Source organism: Dermacentor silvarum, chromosome 11 (genome assembly GCF_013339745.2).
Source record: "Dermacentor silvarum isolate Dsil-2018 chromosome 11, BIME_Dsil_1.4, whole genome shotgun sequence".
Taxonomy (NCBI): Eukaryota; Metazoa; Arthropoda; class Arachnida; order Ixodida; family Ixodidae; genus Dermacentor; species Dermacentor silvarum.
In genome coordinates this window covers 86,714,950-86,740,950 of record NC_051164.1, presented here as the reverse complement: position 1 = coordinate 86,740,950, position 26,001 = coordinate 86,714,950, and the positions used below count along the sequence as shown (strand labels likewise).

At 44.7% G+C, this 26,001-nt stretch overlaps 1 protein-coding gene across 1 annotated transcript in view; it reads left to right on the top strand.

Moving 5' to 3' along the window:
* The first annotated feature begins 76 nt into the window (after nucleotides 1-76).
* Nucleotides 77-26,001, top strand: part of LOC119433123 (nuclear pore membrane glycoprotein 210-like) — a 78,058-nt gene continuing 52,133 nt past the window's right edge. The window contains 8 exon segments of the mRNA XM_037700264.2: nucleotides 77-395; nucleotides 5,618-5,742; nucleotides 8,949-9,080; nucleotides 10,635-10,704; nucleotides 12,844-13,130; nucleotides 15,311-15,430; nucleotides 18,784-18,846; nucleotides 21,747-21,853. Coding sequence (XP_037556192.1) covers nucleotides 223-395; nucleotides 5,618-5,742; nucleotides 8,949-9,080; nucleotides 10,635-10,704; nucleotides 12,844-13,130; nucleotides 15,311-15,430; nucleotides 18,784-18,846; nucleotides 21,747-21,853 — 1,077 coding nt within the window. The 5' untranslated portion in view covers nucleotides 77-222.

Genomic DNA, 26,001 nt, shown 5'->3' with positions numbered 1-26,001 from the left:
GTATGGATTTATAAAGTTGGATATGATCGGGAGAGGACGACACAGAGCTAGCCATACATAGCCAGGCAGATCCACCGGCGACCATGCCATGCGCCGTTCGTGCGCGCGCTTCTTGTCGTTCAAAAGAACGCCTTGGTTGAAGAAAGGCGAACTACTCGGATTGTGTATAGCCTTACCGGCCGTAATTTCGAGATTCGTTTATTATCTGGGTCTATTTGAAGCATGGGGATAGTGGGATGGGTGCCGAGTTACTGCTGCCTCTTGGTACTAGTGCTGAGCGTGACGGAAGAGGCAAGGTTGAATGTGCCGCGACTTTTATTACCGCATCTTGTCGAAGTCGCCTCAAATTTCACCCTTCACCTGGTGGATGTGGATGAGCGCAGCTGCTATGAGTGGTAGGTGTGCATGTGCAAAACGCATGGTCGCAAGTGCTTTCTTTTTCTCCAGGGGCCGACGTAGCGTCCACGCGCTCCGCTGTGTTGTATTGCCGAAATACCGGCGTTCTTGGGTAGTGTATTTTTGGAACGTCATTGCGGGCTGAGCGCTTGTGTTCGAGCCTAGGCGAAGTGTCGATCGAACGAGTACGTGGGCGTGTCGGTTTCGAATTGCGCCGCTTTCAATTGCGTGGGGTAATGCTAGGCGCATAAGTCGGCACTACTCACTCACTCGCTTTCATTCACGCTTCTTATACTCGAGTCCGCTCACACTCGCCGACAGTCACTGGCATTCATACATCCAAAGAAGCTCGCTGTCACTCTGACTCGTTGATACTCGCGTCAACTGGCACTCGCTGCACTTCTTACTCCCGTTCACTCAAATTTCACAGGCATTAATTCCGGGCGAAGTTCTGACTGGTGTTGCAGAAGTCGCGGTGGGCCCAGTGGCGCTGAACTTTGCGTCACAAGTTGGTGGTTGGGCGTGATTATATTTCTCTAATCGCTTTTTCATTTACTAGTTGGAACAACGTGTCATTATTTCGTATTATCGACGGCACCTCCGGGATATTAAAGCGGGATCAGGGACACCAAAGCTGGAACCCGGACTAGTCCTTGGGTTGGGGTTCGCCGAGGCCTGCGGGTGCCAACGGTGTGCTATCACGGCTCTGGCCTCGGTGGCCCCAATCCACGGACCACCCTGCTTACAGCTTTTATTCCCCCGCTGTCCCTTGGGTTTCCTGGAGATCCTTTGCCGCCTGCTTTATTATAAGCTCAGGTGCTTTCCTGAGGCCTCAGTTTGCCGGTTACATGTGCCATCCTAGTGCCAGTAGTTGTAAACTATCTAATCAATCGTAAACGAAAAAGGGCCCTGCGACTTCTGCAATTCCGTTCAAACTCGCATCCAGTCAAACCTTTTGCCTTGATTAATGTTACTAGCATGTTTATATCGCACTGGTAACATAAACCAAGAATCTCAAAACCTATTATCCCAATAACAGCACGCCTTTCGTTACTCGCACTCCATTCTACCTCAAAACAGCGCGAGATAGGACAGAGCAAAAGAACCGCAGGACAGATTGATCACTAGTACTAATAGTCAGCACTCTGTCCTGTGCTTTTTTGCTGTGTCGTGCTGTTTAAAGCTGTTTAACAAGATGTACCAACCAGCCCAAATGAACACGCTGTTCATTCCTTCCCATGTCTTTGAAAGTGTGGAGCGAATATAAGTCAGTGCGCTCATGGGTGAATAGGCCGACCTATGGATCCTAGGGGCCTTGAAAAAAGAAATTATATTGAAATATTGTGGTTCGGCTACTTCTTTCACACTGCTTTTTTCACATTCTTTTGATAGAGCTGTCTGGTTGGTTGGTTAATACCGGTGTCACATGGCCACTTTCAATCACGATTGAGCCCGATCCGAATTGAAATTCTCGAGTGTGATTGGGCTCTCTACCTTAGCTTGAGCAAAGCAGCCAATCACGACTGAAAAATTAAAACCCGATCGCAATTAAAAGTGCGCCGTGTGACACCTGTATAAGGTGTTTGCTAGAGTTAATGTATATGCCACCAATAGCTACCAAAGGTAGCATTTGGTAGCATATACATTAACTCTAGTGTTTGCTACAGGCGGACGAGCCTGGCAGTCTGGGCCATAAGGCGTTTCGAATGTGCTTCTTTTGCTGTATGGTTAACTTGCCACATCTTCCCACATTGTTAGAAGAGCATGCTGTTGATGCTAAGTGAGGTGAATGCTGGAAGAGGAATAAGACTGAAACAGTGGGGGAAAAAAAATTGGCTGTGTTTCTGTGTGCTTCGCTGCAAATTGTCTAAGGGCTGCTTCGTCGGTACATGGCATAGATGTAAGTGGTCGCCACATAGCAATGCCATAGTAGTGTAGTTTTGGTTATGTGCTGCTGACGGCAACATTGGCAGACACAGTATGAGAAATTTATGTTCCTAAATGGACGGCCATAATTTGAAAACGAGATTAATGGATGAATTTTGTTTAGGAAGAGATGGCTACGTGGACAGTGCTGGCGTGTGGGAAGATAAGTACAGTAGTCTCACCAGGACTAAATGTTTTGCTTAGATGTTGTAAACTTGTGCACTTGTTCATTCTCTAAACATGGTGACAGAAATGCAACATTCCCAACTTGGCAGACACTTGACTCGTGCAGTCATCTAGTGCAGCACATGGCTTCAAACGTGGCTAATCTGCGTTGTCGTACTTGTGCAGGAGAACTAGAACTTCGAACATTAGCTTCCTTCCATAGCTTCTGCAAATGTCCATCCCCTTGTCGGCAAAACTTGGGCAGCCAAAAAAAAAGCACTTACAAAATTACAACAGTCACCCGACGCCAATTTCCCCGCAAACTATATTTGAAGCTGCTTGTGCAAGACAGCTAAAGAAATTGTAGGTTCATTAGATTCGCCATCACTTTCCAAAATAGTTCAGGAGGTGCAGCGGAAACTAGTAGGAACTAGTTCACAAACTGCAAGGTGAATCGAAAAGGGCCCTCATATTCATTCTTTTTTATGAAATCTGGTGATCCTGTCATTTTGGTGGGAAACAACTGTGGCATAGCTTTCTTTTTTTTCACTGACTTGTCGGTAACATGGAACTTAACTCAGCGGTGACTTGGTTAGTTGAAGAAGTCGCACCACTTGCTTGCTCTGTGGTGGCGTCGTTCATAACTGCTAAAATAAAGCCACATATTTTATAGCTGTGTCTTAGGAGTTGCATATGAACTAGCACAGGATATACAAATATACGCTTGCATACTTCAAAGAAAAGAAACTGTCTGCATTGAGTTTGTCATGCATTTTAAGTACAAGGATAGGCTTCTGAAGCTCAGAGAGGTAGCATTGTTGACATACCCAAGTGCCGCATGTTCTTATATGATTCTCGTGTTGTTCCTTGGCCTATCCGGCTGTTTGTAGTACTGTAGATTTCCTCTGGGAAAAATGCAAAAGAGCAATGGTAAAAACTTCGTCTCTGTCTAAACTTTAGCTTAAAAGAAGTGCAGTGCATCTATGGGAATCTATGATGAAGTCAACAAAACTGTGTTGCTTAACACAGAATTTGTTTCAAGAAAGTGAAACTTGAGGTGAGTCTACTGTATTTAAAAACTACTTATTAAACTGCAATCAAACGTTTACCCTTATAAACAGCACCAGGCAGACCAGCACGTCAGAAAGAATGTCCAGTGTCGTTGGCTAAACAAGGCAGAGGGGTTGGGAAAAAATGGAGGCTTGAGTTAACAAAAGAGAAATATTATTGAGTGGTGGCTCAGTGGGTATGGTGTTTAGCTGCTAAACACAGTGACTGGTTTGATTCCCTGCCGAGGTTGCCGCTTTCCAATGGGGGCAAAATTTAAAGATTGTGCATCATGCTTTCGGTGCAAGTTAAAGGAATCCAGGTGGTCAAGATGAATCTAGAGAATTTCACAACAGTGTCCCTCATAGCCCACTGTGCAGCTTTGGTATGCTAAACTTCAGAACATTTATTTTTAAGCAAGGCAATCCTCAGCCTGGAATCAAACATTCGACGAGTGTACTTGTCTTTCCTGTGTTACGATGTTGGTGTGGGGCTGATGGCTGGCCTTGTTCGCCAGTAGCGCACCCAGGATCTCTGCCAGGGGGGGGGGGGGGGGGTTTACAGTTTGCCAATACCATCTAAACAGCACTAATTTCGATTTCTTCATGGGAAATTGTCAAAAAATGCGCTTTTTGCGAGTGTGCAGACGATATCGCGTCTTACATCTTAGTTGCAGTACTCAAATGCGTAAGGAAAGAAAAAAGGGGTAAACAAAAGGGGGGTTAAGTCAGCCTCAGGGGGGGGGGTTACAACCCCCGAATCCCCCCCCCCCCCCCCCCCCCCGTCGGTGCGCCACTGTTGTTCGCCTACTGTTAATCAATGTCCTTGTCTGTTTTGTGCTCAATGCAGGCGAACTGCTGGACGTAAGACTGGCGCCCTATATTGCTAATGCTGGCAATTTGCTGGGAGAGAGGTTAAAAAGCTATTAATAGATGGTGTGACAACCAATATACGCTGGATAAGTGGAAATGTTCGCACTAGATGGCACGCGGGTTCAAGGGGGGGTTCAAATGTTACAAACAAAAAATTTTGGGTTGATATTTGTAGAACATTTGCATGCGCCTTGAAGCAGTGCAATGGGTGCATTTCCCACGTAATATTTCGCCGAATCACGAAAAACAAAATCCATCATGGCAGTGCAGTGTTGCAGTAAAGTGCGATGCATTTCTCCACATGCTTCATTCTCTCAAGGTTCACAAAAAATGAATCTGTGACTAACAGTTCTGAACTGAAAGGTGCTGCTTCATTTTGTAAAATAAAACATTATTTGAAATTTTGCACTGTTCATTGCATACAGCACTATATATGAATGCAACAGTGGAAAGATATGTATTAGGTGTACTAGGTAAAAATAATTGGAACGTAGGGCCACACCCCACACATAGTATTTGTCAGAAAATGGGCTAAGCAGTTTGAAATAGTGAACCATGTAACCTCTTTTTCCCACGTGCGTACACCTGCATTATGGTATGCCTCCAAAGCTTTAAGGAACACCAAAGAGAAAATGTTGAGCTGTTTTATTCACCTTTTTGGGGAGCAATACCAAAAAAAAAAAAAGCCAGTATTACTTTTAGAAGAGGCTTGTGAAGCCAAAAAGGACGCAAAAACACTTTGAAGATGTCTTGATGTTCTTGCACCAGCTCTCCATAATGTTGTGCATTTCAATGGCCTCTGTGTCAATGACCTAGTCAATATTTTTTTATTGGCTAAAGGTGGACTACATTGAATGCAAAGAGAGCGAATCATTGAAATTACCAACTTCGAAGAACCTTTACTCAACGACAACACCTGGAATGTGAAAAAAAGAAAATTCCTACAAATCGATAACTTGTTACTAACATAAAGGCGCTATGATTCCCCCAAGAATTTAAAAATAGATATATATATATTGAACTTTGGCTTTCACTTTTCGTTTTGTTACCATAAAATTTAAAAAATAGTGTTCTAAATTAAGTCTGAACTGATTTACTGTTTCTCCTAGCGTCCCTTTAAGAACAGTCCACGTTTTCTTTTTTTTTTTTTTTTCCCAGGAAATGTCAGTGGCATTTCAGTGAGCATTTTGGTGTCAATTTCGTGTGTGCAGGCACTCAAGCCGACCAGAGGTGGCAACCGTGTCCGCACAGGGCAACTGCTCACAGTATGCGACAGTGTCGGCGGTATGGGGCCAACCTAGGCGACAGACGGCCACAGTGTTGGCACGTGAAACAAGTGAGTGCATCCTCCCCCTCCTTTGATGTGCCGCCTGCTGTAGGAAGGATAAATGAAGTGGGATAAACACGCACCCATTGTCTGCACATACAACAGTTGACAAAAAGCATTTTTCCTTCCTCCATGACAAAAAGACAGGCCCACTTTCACAAAATTTATTTTGCAAATGTGCCCTCTGCAGTTCTCTGCAATTGGCTGTCACCAAATTGCCGTTATCACGCCGTTCGCTTTTAAAGTGGGGGACAGCCGAACAATGGCTACTGCAGAAGCTCTTAGCAGAGGGTTTTGGAAATATAGGTTGTGGGTGCATGTGTGTGCGTGTGTGCGCGTGCGCGCATCTCATTTGGTTACTAGCTACTTTATTGAGGTAGTAGACAATAGTAAGCACTGTCTGCTGCAAGACTTACTTCTTGCTATCTCTTTTGCTGCCATATGATAATTTCTGTGCATTTGCTCAAAAATAGAAAAGTGATTTCAGATATTTTTGACGTGTAATAAATTCATTAGTTCTGTGGGAAAATAGGTGAAGACAAGAACCGTCTGATTTATGCCGTGTGCTGTTGCAACTGTAGTACCGTGTACCAAGAGCTAATGCTTTTTGTGCCTTGCCGCCATGCGGTGGCTAAAAAGGGAACTTACTGCAATGACAAAGTTGAAGGGATGACTGTTCCTGGTTGCATTCTAAGCTGTAAAACGAGTGGGCAAGCCAGACTTGTTCTTGCCAGACTTTGCGGAAAATTTTCTGAGCAACCAACACTCGTTAGCAGCATACAAAGGGTTGGAAGGATGAAATAATGTATTTGATACCATGTTATCATGTTTTGTTAACTAGTGAGACTTGTCACGAATTTAAGCACTCTATAGACTTGCAGGAGACAATGTGTACATAAAAAAAAAACACATTTACAACATAAAAACGAGTAAAAAGAAGCTACAAAGATACTACAAACAATAACTGTGCAAACACAAGCTAAATCTATAGCCTAGCTATTCATACACAGCACGTCAACACTTAAACTGTAGTCTCTCAGTTCCTAAGGAGGTGAAGAGCAAACAGTCTGACTGTCACAACGTGGTGGGAGCGAGTCCCACATGGCACAAGATGCAGTTGTAGCTTGGACGTGATGCAGACTCTGTCAGCCTCTGTCACTGTTGCTTGATGGGGCTGGTTTCCACATTGGCAACAGTGCACCTGGACTCGCGTGGCGCAGGATGTGGTCGTAGTGGGTAGGGGGCTGGGTTGCTGATGTGGCCAGGGCGATTGCCTCCATGGCACTGGACGGTTGCAGGTGATGGCTTCACGGGGCTGGGCCCGTGACGAGGTACAAGATGGGGATGTCTATTGTATGACTGGTGACATGGCGAAACAGATGACCGCAAACAAGGAAGTGACAAGCACAAGTGCTGGTTTCCATGTGCTATTTATAGCTAGTCAGAAGCCAGGGTATCTTTCAATCTTTTCCTGTGTCCTAATGTGTTGCACTACCATAGTCACTTATCCACATGCATACGTTTGTTCATCCCAGGTTTCGCTACACTTATCAATGCTGGTCTACAGGGAGGGGACGAATGCCACTTGCCTTTTGCCTGCCACGGTTAAGAACAGTTAGATAATATGGAGGTGCGGACAGTGCTACGTGTGAATAGTTTATAATTTCATGAAAAATTGTCTAGCGAGCGACGAGTGTTGTTCATGCAAAAACTTTAATGTGTGCTCCCCTTGTGCAGACTTACAAAGACAAATTGTGAGTGCTGCACATGTGCAGTGCTATGCAGTTTTAACTATCCCCTTCAGTATTAAATTCTGTTCACTGAAAATTTAGTTTTACCACATTTCTTGCATTTTCAAAATCATGAAAAGCATACAGCATCAGATCGGATTCAGAATTTTCATTTCTTTAAAGAAGTTTTCTCAAGTTCACAGACTGTTGACCCCATGTGAGGATACTCTACACGAACGTCAGATGTGAGAACATCAACCATTTCATGTCTAGCATACTTGGAAAGCACTTATCCAGCCACTTGGAAAATATGCCCGGTGCAAAATATTGTCAAAAGCCGTAAAAGAAGTGAACCTGCTACTACATGACGACAGACTGATGCCCACAGCAAAGACCCAGCCATCTACCTTCCAACCCATTTTGCTAAAGCACTTTACACATAATAGATGGTACCATCCAAACTTGTGGCACACAAGTCCAATGAGAAGTGTTTTTGTAGATGTATGCAGCACAGTTTAGATACCATTATTTTCATCAGTGCTTTTCCTTTTTGTGCACTATCATAGTATGCATGCTTTGGCATGCAGCGCCCAAAAGGGTCATACTGCTTATAATTATTAGCTACGTTGATGCGTATTGTTCACTACATTGTTGAAGGTGTTTTTCAAATTAGCCTGCATGTAGCGATAAATTTATAACTGCCACATTTTTGCCTTTTTCATTATTGTTGCTGGTCTATTGTGCTTTATCACTAGGGTCAATGCAAAACTAGTGAATACAGTCGAACCCGGATATATCGAATCTGAAGAGGATCACAAAAAAATCCGTAATATAGATATTTTGATATATAAAATAAAAATTGTGTACAAAAAATTTACTGCTGTTCATTACTTACAATAATTCATTATATGTGAGTTCGATGTATCCGGGTTCAACTGTACTGCAGCTGTGCTGGGAACTGTGACACGAGCGCACATTTTCACTTCCTGCTGGAGAGCAGGGTTGCCAGATCTCAAACTAAAATATTGCAGCTACAAAATTCTTGAAAGTGGCTCGATTTGTAGCCAGCCTTTGATTATACTTGAAGAATGTAGCCAAGTTGCAAAATAATGAACTTGCACTAGTCAATGGTGGGATGAAATTCAAATTCAGCTGTTTGCTTGAGTGTGGACATATATTGCACTTTAATAAATTGTGCTGTTAACGCTTTTCTTGGCACCAGAGGCGTAAATATTTGGTATAGTTTATGGCACACTATTTGTACAGCAGAGAATGACTCTATATGCAAGACCCAGTGCTGCTAGTAATGTTATGGCGCTTGATGGTGCCTGTTTTAGTATGAGAGCAGGCCAAGTAGCAGAGACATGAAAATTCTTTTGGCCAGGGGGCCCCTAAAGCAGTGAAATTAGCATGAAGGGAGTCAAGCCTAGCAGCCTTGCTGGCAAGCATACATTCTCTTTTGACTTTCTTTACATATGCATACAGGCACTGGTGAGACGCTGCGCTGCGATGTGATCATCGACCAGCTGGCCTCGCTCAAGATGTTGACCACGACGCGAGTGCTGCTGCTTGAGGACTCGCCTGAGCTCCTTGAAGTGCAGGGCTTAACCCACCAAGGTACTGCCAGGGTGCAAGTTTTTTAAAGTGAATAACTTCCTTTGGGTCTTTTGCCCGTTCTTGTGGTGGCCGGAGTTTGACCACTGATACAAAGGTGTCAATGCAAAGGGTTTATGCTCTCGCGCAACTGAGTTGCGGGGTTAGTTTTGTCACTGAATGCCAACTATTATAGCTGTTTGAGACACACGTGCCGTTGCACAAGTTTGGGACATCGGAAGATTTAGGTGCTGTGGCTGAGCACTCGGAAAGCGCAGCCTTTCTCTTGTCCCACCACCCTCTTCCTTTTGTGGTGGCTGTGTGCGTTTGTGATGGTTATGTTGTGGGCCCAGGCCTCAAGACATAGATGGCACAATGAACACAGAGAGGCTTTAATGACACGGGGACGGGACTATGACGACGTACACGATCACACACAAAATTCACTTCTAAGAGGTCTGTCGCTTATACAGCATCACTTTCGGATGAAGTCTAATAGCGTGTCGGTATCACACACTCACATCACGAGAAGTCGCAGTGATGACTCTAGCAGCGGATGGCGCCGAGGATGGAGGCCCGGCACACGACGAGTCACTCCCGTGACAGCTGGGTCGGGACGTCAGCCCGCCACGGCTGCACCTGAACACGCCTCGGCTGCACCGGAACATGCCTCAGCTGCACCGGAACACGCCGGCGTCATATGCCTACACAGCAGTGGAGCAGGCCGGATCAGGCACACGAACAGCCAAGCCAGTTTTGCAGCTCACCCAGGAACACTGGCCCAGGGTAGATGGACAGCTCGGCTCGTTCGGGACGAAAGCCCAGACCAAGCACAGGCTCAGACCGGGCACAGGCTCAGCCCAAGTACAGCGACAGCCCGGACCGCTCTCCCAGCTCAACAAGGAACACCGGCCTGGGGCAGGTGGACTGCTCGGCTCGTTCGGGACGTAAGCCCAGACCAAGCAGCTCAGACTGGTGACATGGCTGCCCCTTCAGCGCCTGGCTCTGGCTCTTCCTCTTCCTCGTCCATCACGCAGCAGAACAGTCACGCAGATTCGGCCGCGCAATTCAAACATAGTCTACTCCCATCACAGCGTTGTAGTGTACGTTAAAGAACCCCGGGTGGTCAAAATTAATCCGGAGCCTTCCACTATGGCATGCCTCATAATCAGAACTGGTTTTGGCACGTAAAACCCCAGAAAGGAGGAAGAGGGCTCTGGCAGCGGGAAAGGAGGATGGCAGTCGCCTTCCGTGCCGCCATTTACGCTGCTGGAAACACACATACGATGAATTGGCTAATGTGTATAGCCACCCATGCTAGGGCTACAGATGTGTTTAATGGCTCTGGCCTCGACAGTACAGTATTACCCAATGAAACAACAAACGTTAACTATGTAAATACGCTCACTGTAACCAATAAACACCTTCAAGTGACTCATTCCTATAATAAAGTGAATAGCTTTCTAAAAACATTCAGCCGTTTGCTTACATTGTCAACCATCGTAAATGGTTTCTGCACTTTTTTTTTTTTTTTGCCTCGCGTATTGTTGTGGTGAGGCTTTCCTTGCTGCTTTGCAGGGGACACCTTCTCCTCCATTGAGGGCTTGTCCTTCGAATGGAGCCTGCAACAGCAAGAGCCTGTGCTCAGGTGAGTGCATGACAAGGGCGCATTTGAATGAGAAGTAGGGTTCGGATGGTGCGACCGAAAGAGCTCCTTTGCGACTCTAAGTGCTTCCCACACTTCCATCTTTAAGGCTGTACTAGCAGCACAGGAGAGAATGCTAATATTGACTCGACATTGGGCATGCATTGGTCCTATTTTCAGTGCTGCTGGGATGGAATGTCTTGCAGGACTTTATTTAACCAACAGGCATAACACCGAATTTTGCGATGCTAAGTCTGTGCTAGTTACTCACTGGTTGCTCGTTCACCTTGAGCCAAATTCAGACAGCCACAAGTAAACATTTTTGTCTGAAAGGGGTATGCTGTCTTGACGTGGTAACCTCCAGTTTACCAAAACTGATTAGTGGCTGCTTTGACTTGGTGTATTTGAGGGGGTATTTGATGATAGTGCCACTGGGATGAATGAGGGGGAAATGCCTGCTCTCAAAAACTTGCCAATGGAGGCCTTGAAAACTTCACCCATAGTGATGCCACTGTGTGTGCGATTTAGTTTAAATGTGTCTATTAAGGATGAGAGAACTAAAAACGCAGGAATAGGAAGACAGAAGTAAAAACGAAGTGTAACCAAGTAGCCCAGAAGGCAGTTTTGTCATAATATGCATCTCGTGCCTGGCAATGTTCTTGATGTATCAGTGTCCCCATCTCCTGAATGAATGCACGACAACGGTAGTATGCGCAGACATAGCCTCCTATATATATTTTCATGTTGGCCATCAATGCAAGAAGCATAGGGTGCCGGCCGGTGCGCCTAGTTTCGCCGCTTGCGGCTAGTCAGCAGTGCCGGCACAGAATAGAGCAGCTGATGCTATAGCGTGGTGCCCACTAAAGCTGACCTTTCTTCAGCGCAGCTTCTATTGCTTTACTGAATTTAAGCGCCATCAACACCTGCACTGGCAAGAACAGTGTACTGCAAATTCTGTCTGCTGCAAAAAAAATGAGTACGAGAAACTAACGAGCATAAGAGATTGCTCTAAGGACATGCCCCTAATCAACGTCTCAGATGAAAGCACCTTTTTACTGCTTTATGAACAACAGTCACTGCTTTATACTGATTTTATTTTTTATCCTAAGCCTCTACTTTATCCAGGCAAAAAGGTTTTGTCAGATTTTAGTAGGTTTCCAGATGTGCACGTGCTACCTCTGCGCCTTTTCTGCACACCCACCATGACCCGCAGATGCTTCGATATCTCCCCTAGAGAGGGCGCTATCAGCCCAGAATGAAAATGCGAGGAGGCAAGGCAAGGAGGTTGAATCGCACAACCGGAGCGATTGCACGGGCACAGTATGTATATAGGAGGCTATGGCACAGGCCACATTACTGTACTATGGCCGTTGTGCATTCATTCTTTTCAGTACACAATTAGTGCAGCGCCTTGTTCACTTCTTTCCATTCTTCTGTTCATTCTGTGCCACGTTCAGTGCATCAACTAAGACAACTTTCTTTCTTAGCTGTTTGTGTTATACCAGCCATAGTGGCTCAGTGGATATGGTGTTCTGCTGCTATGCGCAAGGATGGGAATTTGAATGCCGGCCATGGTAGTTGCGTTCCAGTGGAGGCAGAATACAACCCTAGGGGTTCTAAATTAATCTGGACACCTTGCCACTATGGACTTTCATAGCAGATGCATTGATTTGGGACCATAACCCCTCAGTTTGTCCACTGAATGTGTGCTTTTAGTATCAGTTTTGTTTTCATTTCCATTGTCACCACATTCTGTAACCCACACAATGGAATGACCATTCTGTTTGCTGAGCATGGTGTATGCCACAATGTGCATGGTATACCAAGAATTTCAAGTGTTGGCACAGTCCTGGGGAGCAGTCTACCCACAGAAGTAAAACGGGCAGTTAATTTTCATACATCACTTGTTATTATGATCTCCTTTCCTCCAATTTAGGTCATATTCACCACAGACTTTTCCTGATGTGTGCCATTAACTTTGAAATGTTCCATATATGTGCGCTGCCTTCTGTAAATTCTGCATTATAGATATCAACTAGTCTCCCACTAGGAATCTAAATGCATTTTATCACGCATTTTCACTGTATGTTCAGTCATCTATTGACTGGAGCCGTGAAGTGATCGGCGTTTCACTTCATTCAGGTTTGTGCCCGTGTCCGAGTGGCCGTACGAACTGCCGAGCCCTGGACTGCTCTTGTGGGAGTCGAGGGGCCTCCGTGGCTGGGCAGTGCTGCTGGAGGGCAGGGCGGCGGGCACGGCGCGACTGTCAGTGCGCCCCACGCACACAGCCTACAAGCACTTGGCAACTCAAGATCTTGAGCTCCGGGTGGTGGACAGCGTGCAACTCGAACCCTTGGCTGTGTACCTGCTACCTGGCTGTCAGGCCTGCTTCCGGCTGCAGCGACTCATGCAGGGACGCCCACCAAGCCGTCAGTGCTGAAACAGTGTTCTAGTCTGATAGTTTTATGTTGTAGTGATGAAGAAGAACCAAACACTGCCAGAACTGTGAGTTAAGAATCTAACCCTTTACAGTTAAATCTTGTAAATATATACCCACTTTAAACCTCCTGATGGTGAAAATGTTGGTTATGACGAATCCCTGACACAGTCTTCATAGAGCCTAATATTCTGGTTGACCGCTTAAGGCATAGGGGCGTGTAGTACGACAACTAGTTAGTGTATACCGTGATCACTTTTTGTTGTGTAATTGCAGTTGCCCATTATTGTGTACAGCAGAACCCTGTTGATACATTTTTCAAGGGACTGTTTAAAAAAAAAAAAAAGAACAGCCGGGAAAACATAACAGTGAAGAAGGGCGCAGATCGCCATAACAAAGTCAGAAACGTCTCTGAATGGCTGCCAGTACAGTTATTAGACATCTCTGTGCTCGTACTTGGACCGGGAATGGCACGTGTATGCATATACCGTATTTGCATGATTCTTTGGATAACAAGTGCATTCAAGTTTGCATGCGCATTAGTCGTAACTAATTCTACTGAAAAACGAAACTGTTGTTTACTTAAAAAGAAAGCTCAATGCAAGGTAGGTAGCCACACTGCCATTTTTTTTTTCTGCCTTGGTTTGCGGTCGCCATTTTCCAGTCTGCTGTACGTGTGGTATTTCTAATGCATTAGATGGAACTGAAGATGACTTTCTGTGGTTGGTAGACAGTGAAAAGGAGGGGTCGTCGGACTTCGATAGCGACTAGCCACTAAGATTCAGCTCTGTGTGTGTGTCTGTGTGCCTTTGTATGTTCCATAAAATCATTTCAACACGGTATGCATTGACTTCATTTGCACGGTAGAATCGGCACCAAATTATTATTTTTTAAATATTCGGGCGGTAGTATAACTGTGTTACTGCCGGGGGTGCAGTAGAATCGTGCAAATACGGTAACTAAAGGACATGTGCAATGTTTCTTGACAGTGACACCCTTCCACTCTTGATATACTTCACCACAATAGTATTACGCATATACTTCACTGCATAACACACCTCTATTGCGACTAAGCTAACTAAAGAGAAAAAAACACCAATTATGCAACGCAAATAAGACCCTTTCAGGTCCCAGAATAAATGTAGCCCTGTGCTCGGCAGATTTGCCGCAGTGTGTGTTGTTCCCGGTAGGTTTTAACCAATGCACACTTTTTCAGGTGCTTCGCAAACTGCTGTGTGCACGTTTTCTTCCGATGCTTGTGCAGCGCCTGGCTTATTGCAACATACTGGCCACTTGTCGCAACATACCGGTCGCTTGTTGCAAAGTACTGATCGCTTGTTGCAAAGTACTGATTACTTGTCTCAATATACGAGTTGCTTGTTGCAACATAAGAGAGCAGTTTTCTCTCCGCACCACTAAATTTACATGACTGCTGTGTTCAAACACAATGGCATCTGCGGGACCATTACGGAATGGCGACATATCAAATTGGAACGTAATACATGGTAGTCAATGGAATTTAGGTTGGAAGTGCAATATCACAGCGTAGAAGCCGAGAAAATGCAACAGCGAGGAATGTATCAACGGGGTTCCACTGTACTGCCGTTTAGTGTGCAGTTAAGCTGTGTTCCCACCAGGTACATAGCGAAGTGGTTTCACTTTATTTAGTGGACTGGTGCCTTGAAAGTCAAGCAACGCTAAAAACCGCAACGAAAGTGATGAGAAAAGCTGTCAGTTGTCGAATTTGAACCCGAAGTCAAGTTCATCCAATATTTATCCATGCCTCACCGTACTTTCAAGAGTAATCTCTGGTTCTTGCATATGTTCGAGAATGTACAATACTATTTGCTTAGCGCGCACGATCTGATTAAACAGGTCTCGTTCGCTGGAATAGGTGATAGCATTAAAAAAATTTTGCATTCAGTAGTCGTGTCTTGCAGTTGGTGATAACAGGATAACAGTGATAATCCACGGAAAATGTTGCTGACAGAAGTAAAAGAATGTACGTATGACAATACTAGCATAATAGCGTACTAAAAACAAAATGAAATTTTTTGCAATTGGTGTAACGTTAAGATGACCTGCTGCGAAATTCAGCGGTGTACTATTTCTGAGTGGATCGTTGGTGTGCCTGCTGGTCACAGTAAATGGAACATGTGTGCATGTTTGCAGCGGTGGCCCCATCGGAGCGATACACCCAACGCATTGAGGACAGCCGGGTGGCACGACTGACGGGGCTGTGCGTGTTGGCCCAAAGACTGGGTCAAACACAGCTGCTGCTGACCAACGCACGTATCCTTTGCTGCTAATATGCTACACTTTCCTCCTTCACACTCTGAGAAAACACTGCGCCCTTTGGCGTGTGCTGTCCTTAAATTATAATCATCATTGCTTTTGCGTGCCTTTCCTTCCCCTAACGCTGTGTGCCTGGTACTACTTCCAGGTCACGAAGGGCATGTGTGCTATCAGCGTGACTTAGCCTTCCTGACAGCAAAATAGTGAGCACTGAATTTTCAAGAAAGGAAATGCATGCAAGACTCATGACGATTATTGGTTGGGCACAAGATACGCCCCTAAAGGGTGTAAACATCTTTCAAAGTATAATGTATATTGTGCTTTACCTTCTTGTGGTAGAAACTGCCTCAAAGAGGCACTGCAACGCCTCTCAAACACAGTAGGTCGATGTTGACCTACAATGGACAATGCTGCCATGAATGTAAATATTATTCCTCCGCATTCAGCATGGAGCCCACAAGGTATATTATTATGTTCAGATATATATTGCCCAAATTCATGAACTCCTCCTTGTCTGGTAAACAGTGTGTGTCTATGTAGCACCTTGAAGTTGTCTATGCGATCTGTTGCAAATGTAGATGCATTTTTGTCATCAAACATGTATTTACGTTAAGTAGTGTGTAACTATATGAAGTCTGTTGAAAATGTATAGCTTTATATTTTCTATGAAACATGTTCTGTAGCTTGACTAATGTATAAATGCTATAAGTGTGCTGAAACATGTACAGTAAAACCTCGATAATTCGAACTCGGTTAATTCGAAATTTCGGTTAATTCGAAGAATTTGAGCGGTCCCGTCATTCTCAATGCAAATTCTACCGGATAATGTGAATGGCCCGCGCGGCTCTATTCGGATAATTCGAAGTTTCCGGCTAGTAGCAACGTGCGGCGGTTAGGTTAGGGCGCTCCGTACAGTCGCCAACCGATTTTCCGAGCTCGTGGGCACTGAAAAATAGTCCGGAAAACTCGTTCGGCCGAAAAAAAAAAAGTCATTAGTGCGGCTTTAAAAAAATCTTTAATAATGCCCTGCCTCATACTACGCTTGGAGAGGATCGACTTGCTTGGATTTGCGCAGCAATGACGTCGTCTCCGTGTACAGTCGACACGAACGCCACCGCGTTGGCGATCTCTGCCAACGGAGTTCGCCATGGAGATCCAAGAAACGAGCTTCGCACCGCTTAGCTCTCGCGAAGGTACAGGAGGTAGCGCCGATCACTGAGACATGGGTCTCCGAGACACCTGCTCGGTGTACACGCCACGTTCAAAATAGCAACCGAAACTTGAGAAAAAAAAAAAAAAAAAAAACTCACTGAAATAACACGCGTGGTGTCAGCGCGCACGAGCGAGCGCGGCCGCCGCAGCCCACAGCGAGCGAAGGTTCGTGCGGTCTATCGCTGCGAGCGGTGAGAGCACAGCCCATACGAAACGTCAGAGCCGTCTGGAGATCGCTTTCAAGATACGCTGCGCGCGAGAAACCGCTCTGGCGCTAAGTACGCAGTTGTTAGAAGAGTAGAAGTCGCCCGCCCCCACCCCACGGCCTTTCGCACGAGGGAGGAAGTCGCCTCCGCCGTGCGTTCGCTCTCCATGAAAGCGCGCGTCCCCCGCGCGCTGTCACTCGCACATACGGCGGGCGCGCGGCGATGATTTTATCGCCCTTGGACTTTGTATGGATCCTCAGGGCGGCGACGCCGACGGCGAAAATCCGCTTGAAGTGTCCATATAATTGCTGTCGAATTAAAAAAATCCCACAATAAATGGTTACAACGATGGCATGGCCTCCGAGACTGGAGGATTGCGCGAGCTCTCTATTGATAGCGCGTGTTCTAATCTTGGAGGCTATACAGCGAGTCACTGGAATTCAAGCCAGTGCAAAATCCAACATGGCGGCCTCCAAGATTGGGTAGCGCGGCTAGGAAAGAGCGATTTAGTCCGCAAAATCGAACTTTGGGGTCTCAATTCGTCCGAAAAATTGGGTGCGAAAATGCATGAACTCAATGGGAACCCTGATGGTGCATTTTTGAAGTCCGGAATATCCAGCAAGTCCAAATTTTTGGAGTCAAGCACCACCACGCCCGCTTTCGCGGCAGTTATCGATTCCGTGAACATCGTCCGCAACTTTGTTGAGGGCAGTGCGGATGATATTTGTATGCTACGTTTTTTGAGCCAGCTGGAGAGCATGGCACTAGGGGCGGCGAACCAGCGCGATTTCTTTTTGCGGCAAGTTCTTGCTTGTTTTCTTTTTTTTTATTCATTTCGGTTAATTCGAAAATCCGCTTAATTCGAAGAATTTTCGCGGTCCGGCGACCTTCGAATTATCGAGGTTTTACTGTATTGATTGATATTTTTCTGTGTACGCTGCTGACTTGAGGGGTGGTGAGGCTTGCCGAGCAGTGCTTTTCTCTTGCCGCCCTCAGTTTTTCTGCAAACTGTAATCAAACGTTGATTGATTGATTGATTGAGTGAGTGATTGAAAAGATTGTTCTCTCCTGAGGCTTTCTAGGCCCCCTTCTGCCACCATCACGCTCGATGACTGGTGTCCCTTTGGAAGGTCTGACATCAATGATGTCTTTGACTGCACGACAGTGCATAGATTCCAGCCATTGAGTGATTGTGCACTACCATGAATTATTCCAAGCGAAAGCTTGTGGAACGTATGCACACCCCTTTAATCTTCTGGCAGCAAATGAGAAAACAATGTTTTTTAACATGTGCCGCCCTTCCTGTCACTGCTCCTTTCTCAGATGCCAACTTTGAAGTGGTGCCATATGTGTGATAGCAGTGATAATCATCACTAACAAACCTTCTTGTTCCCTGGCTGTGGCAGCCACATTCTGATGGTAGTGGAATGCAAAAGCACTTGTACACTTAGATTCAGGTGCACATTAAAGAAACCCAAGTGCTCTGACTTAATCTAGAGCCTCCCCTCCACTAAGACGTCTCAACCCATGCTTGCTGTGGGACGTTAAACCGCTTGATTTTTGATATTTTTTGACAAACTTCTTTAGAGAAGGTTGTGGGACTAAATCTCTGTGTGATGCAGATTGTGTTTCGTGTGTCGTGCACAGTGCTGCAGTGACCTCTTTACTGCTTAGTTTTTGTTTAAGAAACATATTTCATTGTTTATATGAAGCAGCTGGGTCAACTTCCTGCGCCTTAATGTTACGTTCTTGTCTTGCAGATGATGTCAGCCTTAGTGTAGTACAACATTCGTTTTTATCTAGTAAAAAAAAAGCTTTTTAGCGTTATTTTTTACAACGTACGCTCATGTGACAGATTGTATCTTGTCGCCCCTTCCCCCAACCTTCCACAACTTTCTTAGCATGTCATGACTCCTTAACAGCAGCTTCAAGACCTGTCCGTGGATGGCCGTCAGCCGTCTGCTGATGTGCTCGTCGTCAAGCCAAGCTATTTGCGTGAGGAAGCTTGCTTGTTCCTGCAAAGATAGGCAGTTTTAGAAAAAGAACTAGCCACTGGTGTTTGTGTCATAGAGGCTATTGTTATAGCAGTGGGGCCAGAATTGCTCAGTGACTATGGCGTACTGCTGAGCACGACATTGCGTGTGTGATTGCAGGCCACTGTGGCCATATTTCGATAAAGATGGAATGGAAAGAAACGCCTGTAGTGTGCTTTAGGTAACACAATATATGAATATGCATGTGGGTGGTTCGTACTGAATTGAACGAATGAGATGTCATGAAGCAGCGCTAACTTTCAATAAGATTGTAATGGAACGAAGTGGGAATATATATACAAACTAGCACAGCTTGCCACACGTGTGGTGGTCAGCAATCACAAGGCACACGTCAGGTGAAAACAAACGAAAGCAAAAACAAGGGCATGTGACAATGAGGAGGCATGAAAGAACCACATGTCGGTATAGAAAGGGCTATAGAATGCATGCAGTCAGTAAAGAAATAGTGCAAGCAGCCAGTGCGGCTTGAAATGACATTAGACAGATTTAGTTTAGTGTGTTTAGCGTAATAGCGAGATTAGCTGAATAGTGGGATCATGTGAATGTGCAGAACTCTAAATGACCCATAATGCTTAGTAAACGCACACTGTTTTTCAGATTTAATGTTCCCGGCTCTGCGTAGTCCCCTATGTAACGTGGCAACATCGTGCTTGCCCTGGCCGCCTGCTTCGAACTGAATTTCGTGCTGCTGCTGTAGAATTCATTTGTATCATGCAAATTAGTCTGTAGAACATTTTTCGCTTAGTTGCAGGCTGCTTCGCCGACAAAGTATTTAGAGAATTTTGTGCAGTTTTTGATATTGCTTCTCATTTCGAACGCTGCCAGGCCTATCAAGAAAAACTTCTTGGATAGTAGCGCCACCTACCGGTGAGGTTGAGAGCTAGGCGCGATGGCACATGGCCTCCGAGATGCGGTGATCTCAGAGGCCATGGATGGAAGGCTTGTACTGATTTCGCCGTGGATCGGCAGTCATGGAAAGTCCAAATACTACCAAATACTACGTGCTCCTGGCTGTCGATGCACCGTTTCTCAGGATTTTTGCTCACACACGTATACAGTGCTAGGGGAATAGATAAATATTACTAATGTGTGCCATGTGTGCAAAAGTTGAGCGTAATTTAATATCGTTCCCGGGGTGTAAACAAGGCTATCAAGCTATACTAAAACTCACTTTTTGCAAAGTTTGTTTGTGGAATGGTAACACTATTTCCCTTAACCTTGCTATTATACTAATGCAATGCCCCCTTTACTAGATGCCCACTGCATCGCTCGCTTTCCCATTGGGGCGGCAGTTCCCTTAGTTCTGCATAAATTCCGTGAGGCGGCGCTCAGTGCTTTTTCAAACTTTTGGCAGCGGCCAAATGCTTCCGCCAGCGCGTCGATAGCGCCTGCCGCCTCCAAGACGGTAACAGATGCCACGGTAATCTCAGAGGCCGCAGCACGTGATCTAGGTTGCAGACGTGCGCCACAAGCGGCGCTCGTTGCCTTTTCGCGGAGACGAGAAAAGGGAGAGGGCACGGAACCGGGTTTTATCGGACAACGCGGCAGTCATCTTGTAAAGGAGGCATTGGCTAATGTTAAACTAAAGCTGTTTTTTGCCAGACTAGGGGCTGCAATAGATTTGTACTATACAGGGTGTTCATTTTTAAGTTTTATAGAATTTTTAGAAATCGCCTGTGGCAGGTAGAATTATTCTTATCATTGAGCTGGTTTATTCAATGAGCCGGACATTGGTAGCTCAAGAAATCGACACATATTGAACTAATCAACAAAAATTTACTAATTAACTTCTTAGTTAATTACGTTACAACACATATTGCAATTTACGAATTGTAGCCGGTGAGCTTGTCAGGCGTATCCACTCGGAATGAATTTCCAGAATGACACCAGTTTGGAGATATGCGCCTTCAAACTCGCTGTAAAAATGCACTGTTGTTCCATTTCCTTTTTTACTAAAATGTTGTTTTATACATTGCAGCACAAAAGTAACTGGAACACCCATGTATTTCGTCCCGCACTTTGGGAAATATCATCTCGAAACTGATGCATCCTGGAAATTCAAGTGGATGCATTTTGAAAACTCACCGGCTACAATTTGTAAATTGCAATATGTGTCATAAAGTAATTAACTAAGAAGTTCATTAGCCAATTTTTGTTAATTTGTTGAATATGTGTTTCGATTTCTCGTGCTACTAATGTCTGCCTCATGCAATAACGCAGCTCAATGATAAGAATTATGCTACCTGCCACAGGCACTTTTTCAAATTTCCATAAAAATTAAAAATGAACACCCTGTATATGCAGGCTGGCAGCATCGCCGCTGTGGCATGTGCCATTTGACACCATTATTTCTTCAGAGTTTGATTTTAAAAGATACTTCAGAAAGTACATTCAACAGAAGATACTCGGGAAGCACTAGAAAGTGAGATTTTTAACTATATCAAAAGCAGTTAGTAAAGCTGTAGTACTGTTATGGATTGCATTGGATTGCCTGTCTACTACATGTTTCATTGCTGTAAGCTTCTTTGTAAGTTGCATTTACAAATGCCTCTTCTGCTAGGGCCTACCTTAGGGTAGTGTTTACAGTAAACAAATCAACAAAGGGGTTCCTGTCGTATTAGGCTATCACGTGCATGGTATGAATATTGAACTGGTAATCATTTCTATTTAGTTTGATAGGAACGGGCTTGAAATTAAAACATAAGAGACGGCAGCAATTAAAACTGCCCAAGCTTGTGTCGTACGCCGCACTTTGTTGTACTTGATGTTGGGCAATAGTTGATGCATCCAGGACATTGCAAGCACCCTTTACCCTCCCCACACCTGTACTATACTTTGCAGGCTTCTCGGTGTCCCCGGGAGATGCTTGGGTACTTGAGCGTCAGGCCTTGTACTGGGTGCAGGTGCATATTTTTGATGAGCAGCATCATCGGATCCACGCCAGTGAGGTAAGCTGCCACAACTGTTCCCTGCTGGCTTTGCTGTGCTTCATAATCGTATCGTGGTTTTGGCACGTAAAACTGCAGAACTTAATTTTTTTTAGACTGCAGCTTGACTGCTCTTTAGAGGTGTTGTACTGAGAAGGGTCAAGAAGAGATTAAGGCTACAGAGTAGCCTGTCGCACTTTCTCGGCAAAGCATTAAAGAAAAAAAAAAACTCAGCTTTGGGGCATCAGAAAACCACGTGAACAAACAAGCAAAACAATGTAAATGTACATCTGCTTTGATCGATGAAAGAGAATAAGGAGATCCAAGGAGTATATATATATATTTTTTAGTCACAGCCATTTAAGAGTTAGACAACGAAGCCAGAAATAATTTAGGGAAAATTATGTTTAACCCTTTATTGACGAGTGATGCCTACTGGCAACATACCAGAAAAGGATCTTTTTTTTTTTCTTGCTGAGTTTTGGTATTGAGTACAAAGTTCCTGGCTAAATGTCTTCGGCCAACACTGAATAACAGGTAGTAGGCATTATTTGTTGCTTTAGAGCAGGAACACAGGATGAGGAAGAAGTTTGGCACGTGACTCGAAAGCATGATCAGAGGAGAGAGACAAGTGTAAGATCTCTGACTGCAGTGGTGTTACACCTAATGTAAAGCAAATGAAATGTACACCTGTGGGTCACATCTGATGAGAGCTGTCTGTGCTAATTTCAGATGAAGCCGTAGGTGGCTTGGGGTGAAGCCCACTTCGAGTTCTCTGCCTGGTGTTTCCCCCCTATTGCTAAAAAAGTTTTTGTAAAACATTTTGCTTTTTTGTTAATTATGCATATTCTCAATGTGTTTTGCACATTTAGATATAAAATAAACATTTTTGATGGGTATTTATATGTGCTGTCAATAAATGTTTAATTGAAATGTAAAAATAAAGTAAAGGGACTACATAGAAACAAAGTTCTACAAACAAAACGAAGGAAAAACAAGGTTGCAATACACTGCATACAAATTCTGCATGATTGAAATTTTTGGTAACGCTTTGTAAACAATTTGGGGCACTTTTTAATTAAAATCTACATGCTGCTGTTGTTGCAAACGATTTATTTGCAAGGCATTCTTTTTGCTAGGTTGTGTCTACACACAAGCCAGCAAAATGTTTCAAGCCCAGATGATAAAATGCATCATCTGCACTTCCACCAAAACGGACACAAATATTCAATGCACCCATTCTTGCTGTCACTTTTGAATATATACCGTATTTCGTGCATATAACCCGCACCCCCAATTACAACAGCCGGGAAGGAAAAAAACAAACATCCACCGCATGCAACAACACTCAAAACTTTGCAAATACAGTCCATTCACGGATGCACGACTTGTCCGCGTCGTATCTTTGGCCAGCGGCTCTGTTCCCCCCTCTTCGGCAATGCTGATAAAACTGGATTCACACGACGGACGTAATCGCAGACGAATCAGTCACGTGACATCTTACGTGAAACGGATTACTTCGCTGGCGCAGCTAACATTCACGCGACAGAGGATGACCGTGCGGCCGCAGCAGCCTTCGCATGGGCAATGGCGATTTCGCTGTCCGCCGTATCGCGAAGCACTTCGTATGGACTGAAGGAGCGCCGTGGGAACGGGTGCCGTACGAGTTCGCCGGCGCCGTGTGCACTATTAAATATATGCAAAATGCCGACCTGTAAAGAGGATGATATTGAATGACCACGAAGGAAGGAGAAAAGGAGCTTCAACAAACAGTGGTGGGGAGAGGGTGTGATTCCCTAGGAGATAACGAAACTAAATGGCGGACAACTTTGCCTCGCAGTGTGGCTTCATGGCAACGCGGGGCCGCGCTGCCGTGAAGCCACATGCCCAAGTAAAATTCGCGTATAACCCGCACCCCAACTTTACTGTTAACTTTCTGTAATTTTTTGTGCGGGTTATATGCGCGAAAATACGGTAGGTATTAATTAAAGAAGAAAATAGTAGGACGGACGGTTTGGTCCTGCAAGTTCAGATAACATGACTGTTTAAGGAATTGGGAATGAATCCAGTAGTGACAAGGAGATAACGGACAGCACATTTGTGATGCAGCTTGTTATGTGGCGTGTTAGGCAGAACTGAAAAACTGGCAGCCGGCACTGCAAGGGAAAAACCAGTTCTGCTGCTGTAAAATTGGCCAGGGGGCAACCTTACGATGCAGGCACTGAGTAGCTTGCATGAATATACACGCGTGAATGGCAGTGACGCTCGATGACAAGCTGCTCATCCTGAAAGTGGTGCAGCCATTGCCCCGCGGTATGCTGTTTTTCTTTTTTCTTTTTTTTTTCTTTCTTTTTAAGTGCAAGTGCTTAATTTTCCTTCACATTATCATGATTATACAAATATCTGGACCGATAGCCAGGGAAGGCCAGTTTCCGGTACAGTGTCAAAATATAACAGACAGGTCAGGTGCAGATTTTAACAGCAAAGTATTTCGGAACACATCATGATTTATAACAGACAAGAAACATTCAGAAATACTCCTAATTAATCAATGCCAGTAAGTTAGAGATGGCTGGTTATCAAGAAAAAAGAATTTGCTACACTGCTTGAAATTACGTGCTGTTTTAACCTCAAGGGGTTAAATATTCCAGATTTTTGTGCCACTGAATTCAATTACCCTTTTGCCATATACATTGGAACACTTTGGTAAGTTGAGATTACCTTTCAGAGCATGTTTAGTACTGCGAGTTAGAAAAGAAAGGACATTTCGAGGAAAGTTAGTGCACAATATATTAGTCACTGAAATTGAGATCTTACGATTACATAGTGCCTTAACCGATAACGCATGTCACTGGTGTAGTTTGAAGTGGTAATTATTTTCAGGGCCCTTTTCTCTAGTTTTTATAAGGTTGTAAGTACCGTATTTACTCGAATGTAACGCGCACTTCTTTTCCGATAAAACAGGTCCAAAAATTGCGTGCGCGTTAGAATTGAGTACGACCCTAAATCTGCGTTGGCATTTCAAAATGGCCACCTCGCACGCGCTTCGAGTTTAGCTACACACTAGCCTAGCTGCCGTAGCTTCCTCCATGTGCTGCAGTACATGTGCTTAGGCATTAGTCTACCGTCTGTCTTCCCATTTTCTGCGTCTGCTCTATCATCGTAAAGTGCCGAGTTCATCATGATGCCGCATTTAAAAGGAAAGTGATCATGTGTGCGGAGACGGACGAAAATTGGGTCGCATCACGGGCGTTCGATGAATCCGAAACTTGCGTGCAGGACTGGCGCAAATGGAAGGAGAGGATTTTCGCCAGCAAAGCAACGCGGAAGGGTTTCATTGCACCGAAGCAGGACGTATTCTGCGACTATCCACTTCGGCGATACGATCGCCTCGGCCCTATCTTGAAAGCGATCTGCGATGTGGAGAGTCTGCCGCGCACTGTGTTTTCGCCGGGCCGCGTTGAAGCGAGAGGCATGCTAGCACGAAGGTCAATTCGCTCGCCGCGCTTCCTCACTCCAGCGTTTTGACTGCGAGTTTCCGCAGTCAACGAGCGAGAATGTTCATGTTTGCTTGTGCGCGCGTGACACCGTGCTTGTTAATTTATTTAGTAAGCGAATGTTTGAAAGTTTATACGGCCGATAAAACTACTATCCTTACTTCGTATAGCGGTCTATTAATTTGCTATTGCAATCGATGCTTTGCCTTTTGGGCGTGACTGTGACTTTTTTTATTCATCGCAACTATAGTGCACCAGGAGTAAATCATTGTTTTTCCAAATGAGAGAAAATTGTATTTCTGTATGAAAGCATGAGATGCGCGGTACTGTAATTTTTTTTTTTTTTGTCACGGAAAGCGGGTACGGGTTACAATTGAGGGCGCGTTAGAATCGAGTAAATACGGTATGTCATGTAAGTCATGCCCCAGGATTCTAAACAATAACTATTATGGCTATGGCAAAACACGTAGTAAAGGGATTGCAGTACTTCACGAGGGAAATATTGCTTTGCTTTAATTAGGGAGTAACGACCGTATGCGACCTTGCATACATTATGAAGATGTGTTTCCCAGTGTGTATGTTGGTCAAATATGACGCCCAGATATTTAAACGAATCAACTTCTTGGATGGGGCTATTATTTAACCTAATATTTATTTGACTGGTGTCAACAT